The sequence below is a fragment of the Vigna angularis genome, chromosome 8 (assembly GCF_016808095.1).
Source record: "Vigna angularis cultivar LongXiaoDou No.4 chromosome 8, ASM1680809v1, whole genome shotgun sequence".
NCBI lineage: Eukaryota > Viridiplantae > Streptophyta > Magnoliopsida > Fabales > Fabaceae > Vigna > Vigna angularis.
Genome location: NC_068977.1, coordinates 21,386,065 through 21,407,446, shown reverse-complemented (window position 1 = coordinate 21,407,446; position 21,382 = coordinate 21,386,065). Strand labels below are relative to the sequence as shown.

The 21,382-nt window shown below is 32.4% G+C and overlaps 3 protein-coding genes across 4 annotated transcripts; 2 read left to right on the top strand and 1 right to left on the bottom strand.

The window, feature by feature from the left end:
• Nucleotides 1–2,357: 2,357 nt before the first annotated feature.
• Nucleotides 2,358–4,138, top strand: LOC108318674 (sugar transport protein 10). Its single transcript, XM_017556214.1, has 3 exons — nt 2,358–2,816; nt 2,937–3,560; nt 3,683–4,138. Exons 1-3 carry the CDS (start codon nt 2,358–2,360, stop codon nt 4,136–4,138), a joined length of 1,539 nt encoding a protein of 512 aa, XP_017411703.1.
• Nucleotides 4,139–11,370: 7,232 nt separating this feature from the next.
• LOC108346158 (fructose-1,6-bisphosphatase, cytosolic) lies at nt 11,371–17,361 on the top strand. Of its 2 annotated transcripts, XM_017585176.2 has the most exons (13): nt 11,371–11,514; nt 11,627–11,819; nt 11,934–11,981; nt 12,188–12,262; nt 12,785–12,846; nt 13,074–13,140; nt 13,645–13,758; nt 14,024–14,110; nt 14,944–15,014; nt 15,105–15,170; nt 15,983–16,069; nt 16,148–16,223; nt 16,979–17,361. In XM_017585176.2, the coding sequence occupies exons 2-13, from the start codon at nt 11,661–11,663 to the stop codon at nt 17,090–17,092; spliced, it is 1,026 nt and encodes a 341-aa protein (XP_017440665.1). In that variant the 5' UTR covers nt 11,371–11,514; nt 11,627–11,660; the 3' UTR covers nt 17,093–17,361. The 2 variants fall into 2 exon arrangements, with proteins under 2 accessions (XP_017440665.1, XP_052723358.1); XM_052867398.1 differs by lacking the exon at nt 11,371–11,514 and having other exon boundaries at nt 11,564–11,819.
• A 753-nt stretch (nt 17,362–18,114) lies between these two features.
• On the bottom strand, nt 18,115–20,951 carry LOC108344860 (sm-like protein LSM3A). The gene is made up of 3 exons (XM_017583379.2): nt 20,729–20,951; nt 19,013–19,108; nt 18,115–18,468 (listed from the first exon to the last, which is right to left on the bottom strand). The coding sequence occupies exons 1-3, from the start codon at nt 20,843–20,845 to the stop codon at nt 18,388–18,390; spliced, it is 294 nt and encodes a 97-aa protein (XP_017438868.1). The 5' UTR covers nt 20,846–20,951; the 3' UTR covers nt 18,115–18,387.
• Between the last annotated feature and the right edge of the window lie 431 nt (nt 20,952–21,382).

Genomic DNA, 21,382 nt, shown 5'->3' with positions numbered 1-21,382 from the left:
GAAACAGTGCATTGGTGTGGTTGGTGGTAACAACCATCAAATTAAGAGATGGAACAAATGAAAATATTGGATATTTTTTTTCTTTTAAGGGCATTTCTCTTTCTACAGGGACTTTTTCTATTTTGATGTGAGTGTTCTAAGATACTTTTTGCCAAGAAAATAATCACATTCACATTTTCTATGATAAGGGTAAAAGTCTGAAAGAAGAAAATAAGTAAGTTTAATCAATGAACGAGCTAATGGATGGATAACGTCTTTAAACCTTACAAGAAGTGTATATATTATTTAAATGTTAACTTATAGTGTTTAAATATCAATTACCACTTATGTAAATAGTGTTTAATTTTAGTTTGAATTGAAACCGGTGTGAAATTAGAATTTTGATATTTGAGCAAATAACTAGGTTACAAATTAACATTTCATCTTGAAATCGAATTCCGTTTTGATATCTCAAAATTAGGGTAGTTATGCCGTAAAGTTGTGTTAGGTTTGACAAAAAAAACAATAAAGAGTAAATTGTGGTGGTTGGTTGCCGCCACCATCAAATTAAGAGATTGAACACATGAAAATATTGAAGTTTTTATTTTGGTTTTGGTCGAAGAATAGTTATGTTTTCTAACTCAAGTAAAAGAGGAAGAATTTCTTAATTTTATTTTACAAAATTAGAATTTCAAAGAATGGGAACGCCCTTCTTGAAGATATTTTAGTTGAACTTAGTGGAAGTAAATGAAAGGAAAAGTTCTTTTAAATACTTAAAATATCAATGAAAATATTGACATGCTCATCTAAACGAATATTACTTATTGTTAACCGATGGAGGTAGAATAGTTAACGGAATTTAATTTAATAGAAGTTGAAAAATTATAACTAAACATAGAAAAACAAAAGAGTATGACTTGTTCACATGGATTGGAAACCAAACATAGGTTTTATGTATTGAACGCTTCAGAGTTTGTATATACTAATTTAGGGTATCATCGACATAGAGTTTCACAATAAATCCTTCAAAAGTTTTTTTATTTTTATTTAAGTTTGTCTCATGTGTTTACATGATATCATCAAATAAGTTAAATTGATGATCATATTAAGGTCAACGAAATCTTTGGATTCGTTCATGATTTAGGTCATCCAAGTGATAACCTTTTACATTAAGACAGTCATGAGATGTTATGGACGATAACTTTTTATTGTAAGATCCTCTTGTTGATACTATTTTATTGTAGGATTGTTAAGACAATAACAAAGTCTACAATTAATGACACCTTTTGTTACATTGGTTTTTGTTGTTGTCATCAAATGCCGAAACGAAGTTATCAATACTAACTAACAAAAATAAAATAAAACAGAATCATTAAAAGAAAAAAGGAATTAGTTGGAGAAATAAAACGATAATAATACGAACTAAAACTAAGGATCCTTTCATGAAAAATAAATTATTTAAGTCAAATATGTGCAGATTTGTTTTCTTGGAACTTGTTTTCTTTTCTAGTCCTCCAAACATGTTAATGAAATTTCTCCTTTGTGAAGCATAATACTACATAAAATTAATAATTTAAAAAATAGGCATTTTCCTTTCAGTTCTTTTTTCTTAAGTTTTGGTTACTTGTGAACTTTCTTTTAATAAAATTTCTTATTTAATTTTTTTTCTTTTTGGTTCAAACTACAAGCTTGGTGCACCGATTTATCTTTCTTAGAATATATTGTTGTAATAGAATCACAAATTTATTTTTCTCTTCTTTCTTATATGACTTGAGGTTTAGAATCGAGTATTAGAAAGTCAATTATTTCTTTTCTGCAAGAGACAAACAAACAAGAGTATTCAACTGTCTCTTAAATAAGTTGTGCATACATTTTTTTTCATCAATTATTCAAAATTTCAGTAAAAGCAGTTTAGTTTATGAAATTAAAATTTTGTTATTTTTCTTAATAAATTGTTATAAACGCAATATCAACGTATGAACAAATAAATTGAGTATTAATCGATGTTCTTTAATTATAAACAAATTATTATCACCGATAATGACGAAATTAACCTTGGTTTATAAAACAACGACTCTTTAAATTTTCACTAACTAGTTCTTATCTTTAAGTCCTTAAAATAACTTATGAGTTCTAACGTGAAACAAATAACAATACACACCAGTTTGGCTATTAACAACATGATAGATAATTAGAAGCATAAAAAGATATTATATTGTTAGCGAAGTTATTTTATTTTTATAACTCATCCTTATCCGTTAGATGTTATTATTAGCATATTTTAGATTATAAAGCAAGTTCCTAAAATCTCATATGTAGAAAAAGAAAGAAAGTTTAAGAGAAAGAAAGAGATCCAACTAAAATATAACATTTTAAAGATGGCAGGTGGAGCTTCTGCTACTCTAGAAAATGGAAGACAATATGAAAGTAAGATCACATTATTCGTGTTGGTCACATGTTTTGTAGCAGCCATGGGCGGTCTACTGTTTGGTTATGATCTTGGAATCACGGGAGGAGTGACTTCCATGGAACCATTCTTATTAAAATTCTTTCCGAGTGTTTATAAAAAAATGAAAGATGAGTCTCTCCATGAAAGTCAATACTGCAAATTTGACAACGAACTCCTTACTTTGTTCACCTCTTCTTTATATCTTGCTGCATTGGTAGCTTCTTTCTTTGCTTCCACCACCACAAGAATGATGGGACGCAAGACCTCAATGTTTGCAGGTGGTTTATTCTTCCTTGTTGGTGCGTTGTTGAACGGTTTTGCAGTCAATATTGAAATGCTCATCATAGGTCGATTATTACTTGGTTTTGGTGTTGGATATTGTAATCAGGTAAGGCTTTGCATCATTGTCAATGCTTTCCAATTTGGTTATATGACTATGGGGAAACCTTCATTATTAAATTGTTTTTAACATTTCCTTTTTCTTTTTTGTTATTATTATTTCCAATAGTCTGTACCTGTCTACTTGTCTGAAATGGCTCCAACATCGATAAGAGATGCACTTAACATTGGATTTCAAATGATGATCACAATTGGCATATTGGTTGCAAACCTTATTAATTACGGCACTGGGAAACTAGAATATGGTTGGAGAATTTCTTTAGGTGCTGGTGCAGTTCCTGCAATCATGCTATGTGTAGGATCTCTTTTCTTAGGTGACACCCCTAACTCCTTAATCGAAAGAGGTAAAAAAGAAGAAGCTAAGAAAATGTTGCAAAAGATTCGTGGCATGGATAATGTTGACGAGGAGTTCCAAGACCTCGTTAATGCGGCTAAAGCAGCCAAAGATGTTGAACATCCATGGAAGAACATTACAAAACCAAAATACAGACCTCAACTCACTTTTTGCTCTCTGATTCCCTTTTTCCAACAATTCACTGGCATCAATGTCATCATGTTTTATGCTCCTGTCCTCTTTAAAACTTTAGGCTTTGGAAATGATACTTCCCTTATGTCTTCAGTTATCACTGGAGGCGTTAATGTGGTTGCAACTTTTGTTTCCATTTTCTCTGTGGACAAGTTTGGAAGAAGGATATTGTTCCTCGAAGGTGGGATTCAAATGCTTATTTGTCAGGTAAAAACCTTAACCTAATTGATAAATAATGTTTGTTATTTTAATATTTAAAAATAACAGTTTTATCACTAAATTCATTCGTTACCGTGAACAACTAATTTTGAAATTCATAATATGTGTAGCTTGCTGTCGGAATCATGATTGCTCTAAAGTTTGGAGTGAGTGGTGAAGGCTATTTTACCAATGGAGAAGCGGGTCTTCTCTTATTCTTTATATGTGCGTACGTTGCAGCATATGCATGGTCTTGGGGTCCACTAGGTTGGTTGGTTCCTAGTGAAATATGCTCTCTTGAGGTTCGATCTGCAGGTCAGGGCACCAATGTTGCTGTAAACATGTTATTTACCTTTGTCATTGCCCAAGTTTTCCTAACCATGCTTTGTCACTTGAAGTTTGGTCTTTTCTTCTTCTTTGCTGGATTTGTGCTTATCATGACCATTTTTGTTGCCTTGCTCCTGCCTGAGACAAGGAATATTCGAATTGAAGAAATGAATCAAGTTTGGAAATCGCATTGGTTTTGGGGGAAATTTATTCCGGATGATGTAGCCACTGGTGGGCATCCTCGTATGACTACAGTTTGAGATTAGATTGATCAAGTTCTTCATTTACTCGTACCAACAAAATTTCTATCATTTTCTCAAACAGCTCATTGTAATTACATAATTCCTACGATTCGTAATACATATACTCATCCAACATCGAATTTTTTTATATTACATATTTGTAATAATAGTTTAGAATATTGTTTGGATTTTGCTAGATTTTGTCCTAAGCCTGATTTTAATGATAAAATATTTAAATTATTAACAAGTCAAAGGATTCAATGCATGTCCATGACAAGTTATTATTGGACAAAGAAACACTATGTGAGTGTTCTAAGATACGTTTTAGCTAGAAAAAATCGCATTCTCGGTTTCTATGACAAAGGTAAAAGAATGGGGGAATAAACTAAGTGAGTTTAGCCAATGGACGAGTTAATGGATGGATAATGGCTTTAAACTTCTCAAAAAATTAGATATTATTTTACGATCACTTATGCTATTTAAATATCAATTACCACTTAGTGTTTAAATTTAGTAAGAACTGAAATTGGTGTGAAATTATAATTCCGATATTTTAGTTGAGCAAATAACTAATTTATAAATTAAAATTTTATCATGAAATCCAATTCCATTTTGATATCTCAATACGAGGGTAGTTATGTGCTAAAACTACGTTAGGCTTGACAAATAAAAGAAGAAACAGTGCATTGGTGTGGTTGGTGGTAACAACCATCAAATTAAGAGATGGAACAAATGAAAATATTGGATATTTTTTTTCTTTTAAGGGCATTTCTCTTTCTACAGGGACTTTTTCTATTTTGATGTGAGTGTTCTAAGATACTTTTTGCCAAGAAAATAATCACATTCACATTTTCTATGATAAGGGTAAAAGTCTGAAAGAAGAAAATAAGTAAGTTTAATCAATGAACGAGCTAATGGATGGATAACGTCTTTAAACCTTACAAGAAGTGTATATATTATTTAAATGTTAACTTATAGTGTTTAAATATCAATTACCACTTATGTAAATAGTGTTTAATTTTAGTTTGAATTGAAACCGGTGTGAAATTAGAATTTTGATATTTGAGCAAATAACTAGGTTACAAATTAACATTTCATCTTGAAATCGAATTCCGTTTTGATATCTCAAAATTAGGGTAGTTATGCCGTAAAGTTGTGTTAGGTTTGACAAAAAAAACAATAAAGAGTAAATTGTGGTGGTTGGTTGCCGCCACCATCAAATTAAGAGATTGAACACATGAAAATATTGAAGTTTTTATTTTGGTTTTGGTCGAAGAATAGTTATGTTTTCTAACTCAAGTAAAAGAGGAAGAATTTCTTAATTTTATTTTACAAAATTAGAATTTCAAAGAATGGGAACGCCCTTCTTGAAGATATTTTAGTTGAACTTAGTGGAAGTAAATGAAAGGAAAAGTTCTTTTAAATACTTAAAATATCAATGAAAATATTGACATGCTCATCTAAACGAATATTACTTATTGTTAACCGATGGAGGTAGAATAGTTAACGGAATTTAATTTAATAGAAGTTGAAAAATTATAACTAAACATAGAAAAACAAAAGAGTATGACTTGTTCACATGGATTGGAAACCAAAAATAGGTTTTATGTATTGAACGCTTCAGAGTTTGTATATACTAATTTAGGGTATCATCGACATAGAGTTTCACAATAAATCCTTCAAAAGTTTTTTTATTTTTATTTAAGTTTGTCTCATGTGTTTACATGATATCATCAAATAAGTTAAATTGATGATCATATTAAGGTCAACGAAATCTTTGGATTCGTTCATGATTTAGGTCATCCAAGTGATAACCTTTTACATTAAGACAGTCATGAGATGTTATGGACGATAACTTTTTATTGTAAGATCCTCTTGTTGATACTATTTTATTGTAGGATTGTCAAGACAATAACAAAGTCTACAATTAATGACACCTTTTGTTACATTGGTTTTTGTTGTTGACAAATAAAACAATAAACAGTAAATTGTGGTGGTTGGTGGCCGCCACTATCAAATTAAGAGATTGAACACATGAAAATATTGAAGTTTTTATTTTGGTTTTGGTTGAAGAATAGTTATGTTTTCTAACTCAAGTAAAAGAAGAAGAATTTCTTAATTTTATTTTACAAAATTAGATTTTCAAAAAATGAGCAAATAACTAGGTTACAAATTAACATTTTATCTTGAAAACGAATTTCATTTTGATATCTCAAAATTAGGGTAGTTATGTCATAAAGTTGTGTTAGGATTATATCATTTGTATGTTGTTATTTGGATAATTTGTGTGGTGCGTTGTTACTAATATGATGTGCTGGATTGAGCGTAAAAGGGTGATTTAGGATTGAATTGATGTGAGCCAAATTCTAGAAAGAAAGAAAGTTATTGTAAACTTTTGGTTTTTATTTGTCTTTTAGGCCCAAAGCCAAAAAAGTCATTTTATCCCTCATTAATTAGTGCAGACATTAAGTTATGGGGGTATAGAAAGGAAAATAAATCTGAATAATAATATAGGTCTACATGAATCTTTAAATATTGGGTGGTTGTTGGCAATTTTAAAAAAAAGTATATAAAATAAGATAAAGATAGAAAAAGAGAAGATAAAAAGGAGAAAGGGAAACTAGGGTTGCACATTTTAACCTACATCTAAAACGAAAAAAAAAAAAGATAGGGGGGAGAGAGAGGAAGAGAGAGAAAGGCGGTTATGGGAGAGAAGAGGAAGAACTGCAAATTCTTTAGAGATTTGTGGTGTTTTATAGTGTAGACCCTAGGATTGGGCAAGGTATGGGTAAGCTTACCATTGTTTGTTTATGGTTTAAACCCTCGGTTGGTCCTCGTATTTATATGGAAATCTCAAATGGGTCATCGTTTTTTTTCGGTCTCAATTGGGTCATATTTTTTGTAAAAATGAGCCAATTTTACCCTAACCGTTAAGTTGTTCTAAACGGCGTTAAATTAGGTTGAGCTGTATTTTTTGCTTTGATGACGTGGCATTGTTCAATAAAATATAATGGCTGATGTGTTTTAAAATTATTCACGTCACATCTCACGTCTCAGATCAACTTCTTCTTCTGTCTCACCACTTTCTCTCTCTCCCATCTCTTCCAAACACTCAAAAGTTGCAATTTTTCTTTGTTTTTTCCTCTTCAAAGACTAAAAGTGCCCGCCAAGAAAGATTTTCCTACTGAAACTAGACCACCAGTAGAAGTGCAGGGAGAGGTCCAAAAGAATATTACCGAGCACTATGTGCTAAAGGAACACAACAAAATGGGCAGCGGAAAAAGAAATATATTTTTCAGAATTTGGTTTCGTCTTAGAAAGAGGGAGCTAGTGAAGGTTTCTATTGGCTCCATTGCAGCAGCTTTCTCTGGTATCTCAAAGCCATTTTTTGGGTTTTTCATCATCACCATAGGAGTAGCATACTTTAAGGAAGATGCAAAAACGAAGGTTGGACTTTATTCAGTCATCTTCACTGCAGTAGGGATGCTTTCATTATTCAGCCACACCGTCCAACATTACTTCTTTGGAGTGGTTAGAGAAAAGGCCATGGCAAATCTCAAACGTGCTCTGTATTCAGGTATCAGATATCCCCTATTAGAATTTCCATAAATGAACCTCATTTCTCTTTCCTGGAAAAAAAAAACTGCAGCTTTTGAGTGTTGGAAGAGATGGAAGAGAGAGAAAGTGGTGAGAAAGACTGCAGCTTTTGATTTGAGATGTGACGTGAACAATTTTAAAACACTATCAGCCATTAAATTTTATTGAACAATGTCACGTCATCAAAGCAAAAAATACAGCTCAACCTAATTTAACACCGTTTAGAACAACTTAACGGTTAGGGTAAAATTGACTCATTTTTACAAAAATTATGACTCAATTGAGACCGAAAAAAAAACGATGACCCATTTGAGATTTTCATATAAATACGAGGACCAACCGAGGGTTTAAACCTTTGTTTATTGTAGTATGTTGTATACGTTATTTGTTATTTTGATTAATAATCCTTGTTTGATATATGTTTATATGATTATGATTATAATTATTTGTTGTTGTTGTTGGACAAGGGTTTATGTAATATTTGTGTTGAGTTTTCCCTATGAGTGTATGTATGGTTTGTTGGATTATCCAAATAGAGGGTTTGATGCTAAGGGAGAACAAAGTTATGAGGCTTAGGGGTTTTCCATGCAAATATATGTGTAAGGGTGTGGTAATAATCATATGCAGTATAATTAGATTTTATTGTGTATAACATGTTAATGATTGGGTTTGGGTGATTCAAGTGAAGTATTATATGTGTTTGAGTATGTTTACATGGGTATGTGAGGCTTGAATGCATGTATGATGTTGTTGAGTATGTTTCCACGTGATTAAGGTTGATGTGTGTATGTTTGAATAGTTGAATTATGTTTAGGATGTGTTTCGTTTCGGCAATAATTGATTACCATTAGTGATAATCGATTATTTGTACGTCGATGTTGAGTCTAGTTGCGGGAACAATCAATTATCTAGGATGATAATCGATTATCCCTTCTTGTGTGATGTTTTTGGGTAATTTTCATTGAGATAATCAATTATCAAAAGTGATAATCGATTATCACAGTGCATTTTTGTGTAAAATGTCAAATTTGATGAAGAATGGACGTGGACCAAGTTTGAGAAGCTGTGGAACGTGATGATAATAAGAGAATGAGAGTAATGGTTATGTTTAAGGTCAGTTTTGGCTTGTGATTGAGAATTGGAGAATGAATGAGTTTGGGATCTACCAGAGTATGTGATTGATGAGCATGAGAGTGGAGGATAAATCTATTAGTTGTACCTTGTAATCCTAGTGTTATCTATGGATAGGTGCTTTCTTTTGCCTTGTATGCATTGGAAGGTTTATTCGTATAGTGAGCCTTCTTTGTGTGGAGGTGAAGGTGTCTTCTTTGTCCTTGTGTGGCAGGATTACATGTTCCTTAGCTGGATTGCGGGACTACTCGAATATATATGTATAGGGAATCTACAGATGGGGATGTAGGACTGGCTTCAGTCGATGAGATAGGGTACAAGAGTGTGACTAATTCTTTCCATTGTGGTTTTTATGGTACGATGATGCTCATGATGTTGTTTATGACTGGGATAGTCATGATGATAGTGTATCTATGATGATGATCATGGTATTTGAGATGTTCTAAGTGATGTTATGTGATAGTAGCGTTACTATAATAGTTATAGTAAGTAGTTAGCATAGGTGTTAATGAGTGGATAGACCAAGGGTCTATGTGTGAGATGTTAGTGATGACATCAAGGGTTAGAGATCGAGGATCGAGGATCAAGGATCAAAAATTGAGTAATTCATTTTAATTGAATTGTCATGCTAGTGGATTGTGAATCATATTGTTATTACTATTATGTATGGGGTGTTTGATTATTGTTATTTTAATCAGTATGTTTATATCATGTTATTATGATTGTTTTACTATTATCTTACCCCATAAGTGTTTGTGTTTATGTGTTTGTGAATAATATTATTAGCGATGATCGTATAATGCATTATACGTGAGCAGATGATGTTGTAGATGGTGTTGAGACATTATAGATTTGAGAAATGACGAGGTACAAACTTGGGATTTTATTTACAGTTATTACTTTTGAACTTTAAGACAATGTAATTGGAGTCATTTTATTTCCTTCGTTATTTTCATTGGACAAATGTTTTGGAACTATTATGTTTTATGCACGTTTAAATGTTAAGGTTTTTGAAAATATATTTTCGAGTTATGTTAAAGTTTGAAATTTTACCGATTTTTGAATAACCCGTGACACCCTGAAAATTAGAGTATTGCACTAATGGTTAATCTTGGTGATTAGCTCGGACAGGTACAATATGATCCCTGTATCAAAAATCTTATTGGCAAGTAATCCATCCCATTAAAGATGAATGATAATATCTTACAAGGGTTTTTGTGTTAAATAAAAAGGCTTTTTTTTGTTGTTGACCATGTATGTTATTTATGGTTCTTGATAACATTGACATTAACGTAGGTACTATTTAAATAAATTTTACTATCAATTTAAATTCACAAAAGTTTAAATTTTGCAAAAAATAAATATTTTTTTCTAGATAGTAAAAAAACCGTTTATTTGAAACCCTATACATGGACAAATTTCAATCGAGTAGCGAGCAAATATGAAGTTGTGTCCTAAAATTTTTGGACCATTTAAAATCTCGGATTGTGTGGGAGTTGTAGCATACTAGATAGATCTTCATACATTGTGTTTTCCGTATTCACTACTTAAAAAGCATGTGGGAGCTACTGATTTAGTAACCACCATAATTCCTCAGGATTCAAAGGAATCTATAACCCTTTGTTCACTTGAATGGATTTGAGAGGATTTGAAGATAAATTTTTTTATTGTTTATTTGAGTGAATTTGGAGGTAAGTGAGAGTGAATTTGGAAGCAACATTTATGAGAATTAGTGTTGGATTTGATTGATGTGACAGATTAAAAAATTTTACTTCGAAATCCACTCTCACTTACCTCCAAATTCACTCAAATAAACAACAATAAAATTTATTTTCAAATTCATTCAATCACTCTCCTCCAAATTTATTCAAATGAACAATAAAGAAAGCGATCTTATGATTTTCAAAAGGAACGGCATTGTCTTATGATTGATGTGACAGATTAAAAAATTTTACTTCGAAATTCACTCTCACTTACCTCCAAATTCACTCAAATAAACAACAATAAAATTTATTTTCAAATTCATTCAATCACTCTCCTCCAAATTTATTCAAATGAACAATAAAGAAAGCGATCTTATGATTTTCAAAAGGAACGGCATTGTCTAATGGAAACACCAACTATTAGAAGATGCAGTATGGAAATTTTTCAATGACATAAGGAAGAAATTTTCCAATTTCATTGAGGACAGGGGTTTTTCTGGGGCAAGGTATTGATATAAAATAACAACCTTTAAAAGCGTAAGTGAATGTTTTAAAAATTATAAAACATAATAAATTAAAAAGAAATACTCTTATAATAATTTTGTTTACTAAGAATATAATAGAAAAAATAAATAATAACAAATATGTTATTAAAATTTTAAAACACGTGTAAAACGGTATTTATAATCACATGTCAAAGTAAAAGATGACTGTAACTTTTTCTCAAAACTTGAGGCATAATGATAGGAAAAGGAAGAATATTTTATCAGTATAAAAGAAGAATGTAGGAAGGAAAATACAAGTTAATAATCGTTATCCCGAGCATCAGCAACAAATATGACATTCCACTCTTTGCACTGCCACGTGTCAGAATAGCCCCATCCCATCCTTTTCTCTTTTCCTTACTCCTTTCTAACAAACCTCGAAATCCGCACCTAATCTCCCAAGTGGAGCCATTGACTGGTCTCTACTTCATTACTTTTTATTTATCGTTATTATTTAATTTCGTCTTCTTCTTCTTAAATATATAAATATACGCAGTCATTCATGTGACGTTTCTGAGGTGGGATTGCAGTTGTTAAGGTTATTGAAGATTATTGGAATTGAAAATGGACCACAGTGCCGATGCACAGCGCACGGACTTGATGACCATAACGCGCTTCGTGCTGAACGAGCAATCCAAGCACCCCGAGTCACGCGGCGATTTCACTATCCTTCTCAATCACATTGTTCTCGGTTGCAAGTTCGTTTGCTCCTCGGTTAACAAGGTACTGCCTTCGATTTCTCGATTAGTTTTACTACAAAATCAAGATCAAGACTAATGAAACTTTTGTTACAGTTTATGTGTTTATGCTTGCGTTAATAAATCGTGTCCTGTGCAGGCTGGACTTGCTAAGCTTATTGGACTCGCTGGAGAGACCAATATTCAGGTATGTGTGTGCTTGCTTCTTCATAAATAGATCGATGAACTCTCTTCTCTTTTTTTTTCATTTTTGGTATGGTGAGATTTCAAAACACAGTTTGCAATGCCACTACGATTGTGGGTATTTGTCTGTAATTTCTTGTGATATGAACAATTGTGTGAATTTTATTTATTTAATTAATTATTTGTTTATTTTGGTTGCATGGAATGAAGGGAGAAGAACAGAAGAAACTAGATGTTCTTTCCAATGAGGTTTTTATCAAGGCTCTCGTAAGCAGTGGCCGAACCGTAAGTGATGGTGTGATTTTTTTTTCTTTTTTTATTTTGAAGTTCAGAAGAACGATCTGCGTTGTAACATCAAGGTTTTGGGTTTTTTTTTTTGGCGATTCTATTTGTCCACAATTTTACACAGCAAAAACACTGACATCAATTTAAAATTTTGATTTATTTTGAGGTTTTAAAAATGGTTCAGACTACGATTTAGTAGTGAAGGGTTCTGGATTCTCTATGAATGCATTTGTTAACAATTTTACACGATGTCGAAATTACAACGAAACCATAACAATTTTTTTAAACCTTCGTTATTTTAAGGTCCAAAAAAGCAGTCCTTTGCCTGCAACATCAAGGTTTTTATTACCGCTTTGTGGTGCCCATGTTTGTTCACAAATTCACGCCATCTAGACAATCACAACAAAACCATGATCATAATTTAAAAATTCGATTTATATGTTTATTTATTACTTATTATTTATTTTGGCTGGGATTCAATGAATGAGGCTTCAGGTGATAGTGTTGTTTATCTTTGAACAGTGCATCTTGGTTTCTGAAGAAGACGAAGACGCGATAATTGTGGAGCCTTCTAAGCGTGGAAAGTTGTTCATTCTCCCTTTTTCCTAGTTCTGTTAGTTTTTGTTCTGTGTACGAGGGTTTAAATTACAGTTGCAACAATACTGTCACTTGTTGGCCAATTGTGACTTGTGCGAGTTACAGTTGCACCATGGGACAGCTTCTGCAATTAAAAACCTTATAGAAAATGTTTTGCTTGTTTTTTCTGTTCTGATTAGTTTGTTCGATGTTTTCGTTTGCAATTGTTGGGCAGGTACTGTGTTGTTTTTGACCCCTTGGATGGCTCGTCTAACATTGATTGTGGGGTTTCCATTGGCACTGTACGACCCCTCTTCCATCTTGCAATTATTACTATTATGACAAAAAATTAAATGCAATTTGTTACTTGTTTTCCGTGTTGTTCTTAGTTAAAATTATGGTCTAAACTTAATAGAAAATGCTAACAAATTAGTTCTGCATAGAAAGTAACAAAATTTTTATAGGTTTAATAATTCTATCTACTGATTTTGTAGTTTTTAATAAATTTTAGTCAATTGTAAAGTGTGATAGAAAGCATGTGTTACTAGCATTCATTGACTCCATAATGCAATGTTTTTACTGAAGTAAACTTCAATTTTAACTAAAAACAGCTGTAACAAAATCATCTAAGAAACTACACAAGTACATGTAACTTTTGGCCACCACTACCAATAATAATAATAATTATTATTTATAGTACTACAATTGTGCTTTTAAGGGAAATGCTCTGCTGCTTGAGTTATGTATGGAAGGATCAAAATTCCGGACTAACTGGATATGGCGTCTGCCAATTGAATATGTTGTAGATTTTTGGAATTTATACGTTAGCAGATGTCCATGAACCAACTATAAAGGATGTCCTGCGTCCTGGGAAGAAAATGGTGGCAGCTGGTTATTGTATGTATGGAAGCTCTTGCACGGTATGACAAGACTATATAATTTTTTATTGCTTAGAATTTAGATACCAGTATTTGTTGGGTGCGGCTTTTCTGCTTTTTCTTCATTCTGTTACATATTTTATCCTTTTGGACAAAATTTAGCATAATGGTATGAATATTTGTTTCACATTTTTGGGGGAAGTAGAAAACAATATTCATTCTTCTTTTTTCTGGAATAGCTGAGGACTAAAGCTTTTCCTTTGCTTTCATAATAAACTTGCAATTTCAAACCTATTTGTTTTTGCAGCTTGTGTTAAGTACTGGAGCTGGTGTTAATGGTTTCACCCTTGACCCATCTCTTGGTGAATTCATCCTAACTCACCCTGGCATTAAGGTATTACTCTTATCACTTATGCGTCACTAATAAAAAATTATCTTCTCTCAGGAAATGCTTGCCTGGCTTCTCGGCTCTTATGAAAGTCAGCACCTGCTTGATTTTCTATTTGTTCACACTGAATCTAACGAAAAACTTTTCTTGACCTTAAACTATGCCCAAAGTCCACAACAGTGTCTTTGGTCAAAGACTGAGCAATTTAAAATTGGATGCCGGATGCTTTTCTTCCCATACGAGCTTGCTCAACTTATTTTAATTTAGTTAGGATGACAACTAATCATGTTGTGTCTTTAGAATAAAATGATGGACAATATTAGGTAAAATATATCTGGGTTCCTCAAAATATCTTAAAATTCAGTTTTAATCTATATAAAAACTAAATGCAATTTTAATATCTTCTACCGAAAATAATGTAGTTTTAACCCCTTTTCAGGGATTAAAAGCATGTATTTTGTATTACAATATAGGAACTAAAAACATGTATTAAATTTTATAAGGACTTATGTTCAATTTCAAACTATTTTGAAGAACCATATTTTGCCCAACAATATTTATTAACTATTTAGATGATTGAAATAAAAGGAATTATTGACATTATCTGTTCTCCTCGAATAATATAAATGTACTCGAAAGTAGGAATTATGTTCCTGTCCAGTGTTCTTTGATATATATCCATGATTTTTTTATCATCGCAACTGTATCTTTATCTGATTTTAAGGCTGAGAAAGTTAGTGCACTATAATTCATATAGAATATAAACACGCGTATAACCACGCTATCTGTGGGTCACTTGAGGCATATGCTGATCATTCGATGTGTTGTTCTTTGTGCAGATTCCAAACAAAGGAAAGATTTATTCAGTTAATGAAGGAAATGCCAAACACTGGGATGGTCCTACTGCAGCGTATGTTCGAATTCAGTAATGTTATAGTGTTCTCAGGTACTACAGAGCAAATTTTGCCATCTTGTAATTTGTTTTTTTGCTTCTGTTCAGTTACGTTGAAAGATGCAAGTTTCCAGAAGATGGTTCATCGCCAAAGTCTCTAAGATATATTGGAAGGTATAATTAGATTCTCAATCCTTGAAGCAGTTCAATTTACTTAGCGCCCTTCTTTCGGTCCTCAGTTGAATTAGTTAATTGCCACCCTGCAACTTCTTATTTTCTAGCAGCTAATGCAAACAACTATTAGAAATAATAATCAGACCAAAGTTAAATTTAAAAACAGGTACGAACAGTTACAATTAATAATGAATAAATAAAAAGAAGTCACCTAAGACTCTCCTTGGTAATGGTTTGTTCCATAATGAAGCTTTGAAATTTTCAACTAAGAGTAAAGGTGAGTTCAAGTATTAAAGAGCTATCTTTAATACTCGTTGCCATAGTTTTTCAAGTATCATCAATTTCCAAGCAGTTGGTTTTTATTTTCTGGTCTAACATTTTTTTTTACCTTCACTCTAAATGACACATCAATTTACTCTGAACAGTGAACTTTCTTCTGGTTGAAATTTACCGGAGCATAGATAAAGGATGAGTCATAAAATAGAAGATAAAAAGACCTGTGATGTAATCCATAGCTGCAATTGTTAAATTGATAACTCAGTTCGTTTGTTCACAAAAAAGCAATAAGAAAAATGATAATTCGGGTGTTCTGAAGAATGGGATGCTTAGTCATTTATGCTCAGAACTACATATAATGTTCAACTGCTCTGAAAGTAATCTGCTAACAGAGTTTGTTAATAGCAATTATGAGTTCAACTCAACTTTGGTTTGCATAATCCTCATGAAGTACTGCTCTTGAATCAGACCACAGAATGACTAACCTATAAGTTTCAACTTCTTTTTCAATTTATGACATGTCTATTCATTAACAGCATGGTAGCTGATGTTCATCGTACATTGCTTTACGGAGGCATCTTTTTGTACCCTGGTGACAAGAAAAATCCAAATGGAAAACTTCGGTATGTCATGTTAACCTTCATATTTATTCATTCATTCATTTGAAATTGTTGGCTTATTAATTGATCTGCTTTGTGTAGTGTTCTGTATGAAGTCTTCCCAATGTCATTTTTGGTGGAACAGGCAGGAGGGCAGTCTTTCACGGGCAAGGAACGGGTAATTTACACTCATTTTTATCTGACTCTGCCAATTTTTCCTTGGTTTAAACAAACTGCAACAAAACAATTGTCCCTATAAGAATTAAAGCATTGAGCTTTTAGATATAAACTATAAAGCACAAACATCTCTCTTATTTGAAGTACTCTTGCCACGCCAACATTTTCTGAAAATTGTTCGACATATTTTTGACACAAACTAACACCTTCACAAAATTGAAAGACACCAATGCATGGACACACATTAATACTAAATAGGCTTTACTTCATCAACTTTAACATTTTGTTTTATTACTCATTTCATTATTCTTTCTCTCTGCGTGTATGTGGTGTCTCCAAGTCTTTTCTTGTATGTCAGTGTTTGTATCATGCCCGGTTTGATACGTGTTTCGTATAAACTAGAACACAAAAAGACCAAAATATTAATTAAATCTTTTCTTTTTTTAACTTGAAGCTTGAATGACCCCTACACACTCTTGCTAATGTTTCGTTCAGTACGAAAATAGGTGGAGGGGAGTGTAAATAGAGAATGAAAATGATGTGAAATGAAAATTAAAAAAAGGAGATCCATTACTATTTTGTAGTTCTTTGATGGAATGAAAACAAAGTTGGAATAGCATGAGATTCACTAATGTGTATTAAGCCTTCATCGATTCTTTTTTCTTTCTCCCTACCAAATGCAACCAAAGGAAATATGGCTATGTAGTTTCAAATGCACCATTTGGCAATGAACTGATGAATGTTATATGTGATCAGGCACTTGATTTAATTCCAACGAAGTTGCACGAGCGATCTCCCGTTTTCCTTGGTAGCTATGATGATGTTGAGGAAATCAAAGCGCTTTATGCTGCTGAGGCTAAAGAAGAATGATACTGAAAATGGTTAATTTTCCTTGTACTTTTGGCTACTCAGAAGCTCTTGTTTTCCCTTTTTTTTTTCAATTGTTATTAGCAGGTTCTTATAGAGAACTTCTTAGCTGCTCTGTATATATGCTAATAAAAGTGGTTAGCATGTCTGTCATGGTTATAAAATTTATTTAGAATAAAGTAGCAATTTAGCATGTTACAGTTGAAGGAATTACTGCTTGTATTGCCTCCAAAAGCATTTCAAAGTTAAATCGGTAAACCTTTTAGTTACTACTACATCGTCATTGACACATTTTCATCACTTTTTATTTCAAATGACTATAATAAAAACACATTTCAAAACACTCGTGAGCTCTATTTCCCCAATTCGTGAAGATATACAAGTCTAAATAATGTAATGTATAAGAAACATAAGCCCGTTCATCAAATAATAATAAATAATATCTGAAAAGACTAAAAATGTGCAACAAAAACAAAAAAAATTCAATCGGACATTAACTAATTATGAAAAAAATACTCAACCTCAAATTGCTAGACATTTTTTCGTCGGAAAAACTTATACTAAATCTGAAATTTGATAGAGGATTAACACTTATATATAACTATAAATACAAATAAATCATAAGCTTTTGGTTTAGCTCGTGATCCTACTTGTGAAAAATAATCGATCACACTGTATTATTCATCATTTATTTCTCTATGTCTTCTCATTTTCATCTTTATTTTTTTCTATCACGTACATTAATTTCCCTTTTCACTATACTAACTTATTTCGAACCAACCAATTCTTACCTATATAAAAAAAAATCATTAATGATTCCACCGTGCTTTGAACTATAATAGCCTACCTGTATCCTTCAAATCATGAATGGAAAATTATCTCAATTTTTTCTTTGGAAAAAAAGTTTCACTTTAACTAAAGAAATGTTTGGAAAACTTCATAATTAGATGCACCAAACTGGAATATCATCCCAGTTCTAATATCTTCTACTGTAACGAAAAATAAACAAGGACATGAAGAAGAGATATCAAATCAAGAACCATGGCCTACACTTTTCATGGAGTCAGTGATATAATGGCAGCTCCACACAACAGAAAAAATCCTTGTTTACATGTGCATGCCATGATTCTTTTAAGCTATAAAGATGATTGAAAATTGACTGTCTAACATAAATCTCTAGCACACAAGCCAATTAAGTAGCTAATCTAATCATAAGGAGATCACTACTTAAGTTGTACAATTTCATAAACAGTGACACTTGTTATTCAAATGATCACATTGTTCATCATGGGTTCATGTTATGCAGTCCTCAAGGGCGGGGAAACCAATATCACCCCATCTCCCCTAACAAACAGGAAAGGAACCGTCCGCTTAGTAGTCTGCAATCAGAAAGAAAACAAATGATCATCCAAAGAAATTTATCGTAGAAATATTGTAGCATGCATTTGCCTTTAGTTTGACAGAAGCAATTTGAAGGTTGAAGCAGATTGAAGCAGATTGAAGTTCGTAAATATATGCATTTGGCATTCCCTACATATGAACAAAATCTCAAAGATGGTTCCTCTTTGGCTCTCCATAATGCATTACAGTTTATAAAAGACAAACTTTTTCTTTTCCCAGTAGAAAGTCAGTCAAATAAATAGCTCTGCTCATATGTTAGCATCCAAGTTGTGAAATAATAAGGTCAGTAGCGGGAAAGCATAATGCCTATAGTCTCATTTGAAAAATACCCAGAACCAGAAGTGTCTAGCTTCACTATACATTAATCACTGATGAACACTTTCTTTTACCATATCTTAGTCCATTCAACAATGTTTTTTGTTAACCTCACAAATTTTCTATCAATTAATCATAGTTCTACCACTTAGCTTTGCCAAAATACAATATACATGTATTTTTCCTTTTTTGCTGATTATAACTTACCCTCACAATTTCTTCATATGTCTCGTCATCAATTTCCACAGTAGTAACAATCTCTTCAACATCACCAAGAATCATATTAAGATGTTGATCGTAAGCCTGCAATTCCAAATTGAAAACCCGTACAAATTGAGAAATAGAAGGAGGCAGATAAAATAGTTCTAAAACGATTCTCCCCATACAAAATTTTGCTTAGGCAACCTAAATATAAAGCAATTCATATTTTCTGTATGTTACTTTTTTAATTGGAAATAAAAGTTTAATAATTTTAGACTAGATACAGATCAAATAGATTCCATTAACCCTAGTTATGTCATGACAACAGATTATTTGACTCCGTGGCAGTAAATAAATAAATGAGAAAGAAATACAAGTCTTTCCTGTGTACTAAATATGAATCCTTAAACAAATTTTAGGGGAAGCATATCTTAAGCACTAATCAGATCCAAATTTAATCCATGTTAAGACCCTTTAAAAAAGCAACACAGAGACTCCAAACTCATAATGTCTCATTTTAACTTCTGTGTGTCATTTAAAAATATTTTATCCATCAGGTAACTCACTACTTCAAATTACCAATACGATTTGCACAGAAGATAAGGAGAAGCAAAATAACTATTAGAGATCAAATTTGAAAGATTAATAGGTGTAGTTATGTAACTAACTAAGTAAATTACACCATTAATTAGATTAGACATAGTAGTTTCATTCAGTTACAAGTCAGACAAGAGATGCCACTGGGGAGATACAGAGGTTGCTTCCAGAGTTCCAGTTCAGCAATTTTACAAGCAGTATCAAATTATTGGACTCAAACTATTAAGCACATCACAAGTTTATGTATCTCTGATTTTCAGGTTTCGTGCTGAAAGCTCACCTCACCAGTTATCACCCATTTCATAACAAACTGAAATCTGAAACCTATGTAGTTAAGATATTTCTCATATTTATACTCTATCAAATGAAGAAGAAAGACCAACGACAACCACGTGTAATTCATAAAATTCATTGTAAACACAGCTTAGTTTCAACTTACAAATAGGAACTATTCGGTAAATTAATTAACAAACTCATTGTAATCTTATAGGAATTCAGGAAGAGTAAATAAATAAACGCATAAAAAACACCAACCAACCCCCCTCCAAAAAAATCACTTAGTTAAAGCACTAAAAGAACCTTCAAAAACAACATAATCATTTCAATATGTTACTCTCATCCAGCCATTTAAATCCTGTCCGCATAAAGGGCTTAGAAATCCCAAACGGTTCATACTACTATAACCTAATCTTCAACCGGTTGCATGAAGTCCTTAGCCAACAAAGAATTAAACAAATATTAAAACCTAACAATACATACTTATCATCCCTCATCCCAAACTAGTTTATTTTAAATTCTAGTTAAAAACACTAAAATTTCCGTTCAGCGACCAACAACAATTCCTTCCAAAACCCAAAATTGGAAAATCAAAGATTCAACTCAATCCCCACAGGAAAGTACTAAACAACCCATTACTACGTTAGGGCAGTCAGAAAGGCACAAATTTGCCATTAATTGCAAGCGAACCAGATTTCAATTACCTTGAAAACACCTTAAAAATCATAAATTTCACGTCTAAGAAAACCTAATACAGTCTGTACATTAATGGGTAACCACAAAAAAAAGAGTGCGGAAGTTGAAAAAAAACAGAAATTGATGAAAAGGAGAAAAAAGACTGAAAATTACGTGAAGTTTTCCACGAAGCTCTCTGTCAGAACGGAGCTTAACGTAGATACGTTCGTCAAGGCTGAGCCTAATGAGATCCAAAGGCTCCTTCACCGCACTCTCTTCCTCTGTAGCCATCAGTCACTTCACTAGTTTCAGTCTTCTGATTTTGGAGGTAAGTTTTTTCGTGTAACCCTTTTGAGTCAATTTTTTCTTCTTTCTCTTTTCTTTAGTTTCAACCTATTTGTAATTTTTATGGATCTTGGGCTCAGCTTAGGCCTAGTCTTTTTATGGCCCATGTCATTAATTTATTTTTATTTTTTTCAAAAACATTCCTGTCGATATTTTAGAATTTTAAGAACATGTTTTAGTTTACAATAGTAGTTTTGCGAATTCCTATGTAAACCTATTTTGTTTTGAGTCATTCTCCCTGCACCTCATCACCCTCATCCTGCACCTCCAAAAAAAATTATAATTCCAAATGTGCCCTTTCACAGTCAACGAGGAGAGAGAAATTTTTTTTTTAAAAAAGATTAATAAAATTTGAAACCCTATTTTACTCATCTTCTTCCCCTGCCGCAACTCACTCCCTGCCGCATCTCACTAATACCCTAGATCTACACCCCCTCATTCCTCCCTCTTTTTCTCTCCGTCCTATTTGGCATCCGCTGTTTT

Bases quoted from the DNA above. Each gene is read 5' to 3' on its own strand.
- LOC108346158 (XM_017585176.2), top strand. From the start codon at position 11,661: ATGGACCACAGTGCCGATGCACAGCGCACGGACTTGATGACCATAACG. The intron at 13,141-13,644 runs GTACGACCCCTC...AATATGTTGTAG, and splicing joins GTGGGGTTTCCATTGGCACT to ATTTTTGGAATTTATACGTT. The intron at 15,015-15,104 runs GTATGTTCGAAT...GCTTCTGTTCAG, and splicing joins TGGGATGGTCCTACTGCAGC to TTACGTTGAAAGATGCAAGT.
- LOC108344860 (XM_017583379.2), bottom strand. From the start codon at position 20,845: ATGGCTACAGAGGAAGAGAGTGCGGTGAAGGAGCCTTTGGATCTCATT. The intron at 19,109-20,728 runs GTAATTTTCAGT...TTGGAATTGCAG, and splicing joins AGCTTCGTGGAAAACTTCAC to GCTTACGATCAACATCTTAA. The intron at 18,469-19,012 runs GTAAGTTATAAT...TTCTGATTGCAG, and splicing joins CATATGAAGAAATTGTGAGG to ACTACTAAGCGGACGGTTCC.
- LOC108318674 (XM_017556214.1), top strand. From the start codon at position 2,358: ATGGCAGGTGGAGCTTCTGCTACTCTAGAAAATGGAAGACAATATGAA. The intron at 2,817-2,936 runs GTAAGGCTTTGC...TATTTCCAATAG, and splicing joins GTGTTGGATATTGTAATCAG to TCTGTACCTGTCTACTTGTC. The intron at 3,561-3,682 runs GTAAAAACCTTA...TAATATGTGTAG, and splicing joins TTCAAATGCTTATTTGTCAG to CTTGCTGTCGGAATCATGAT.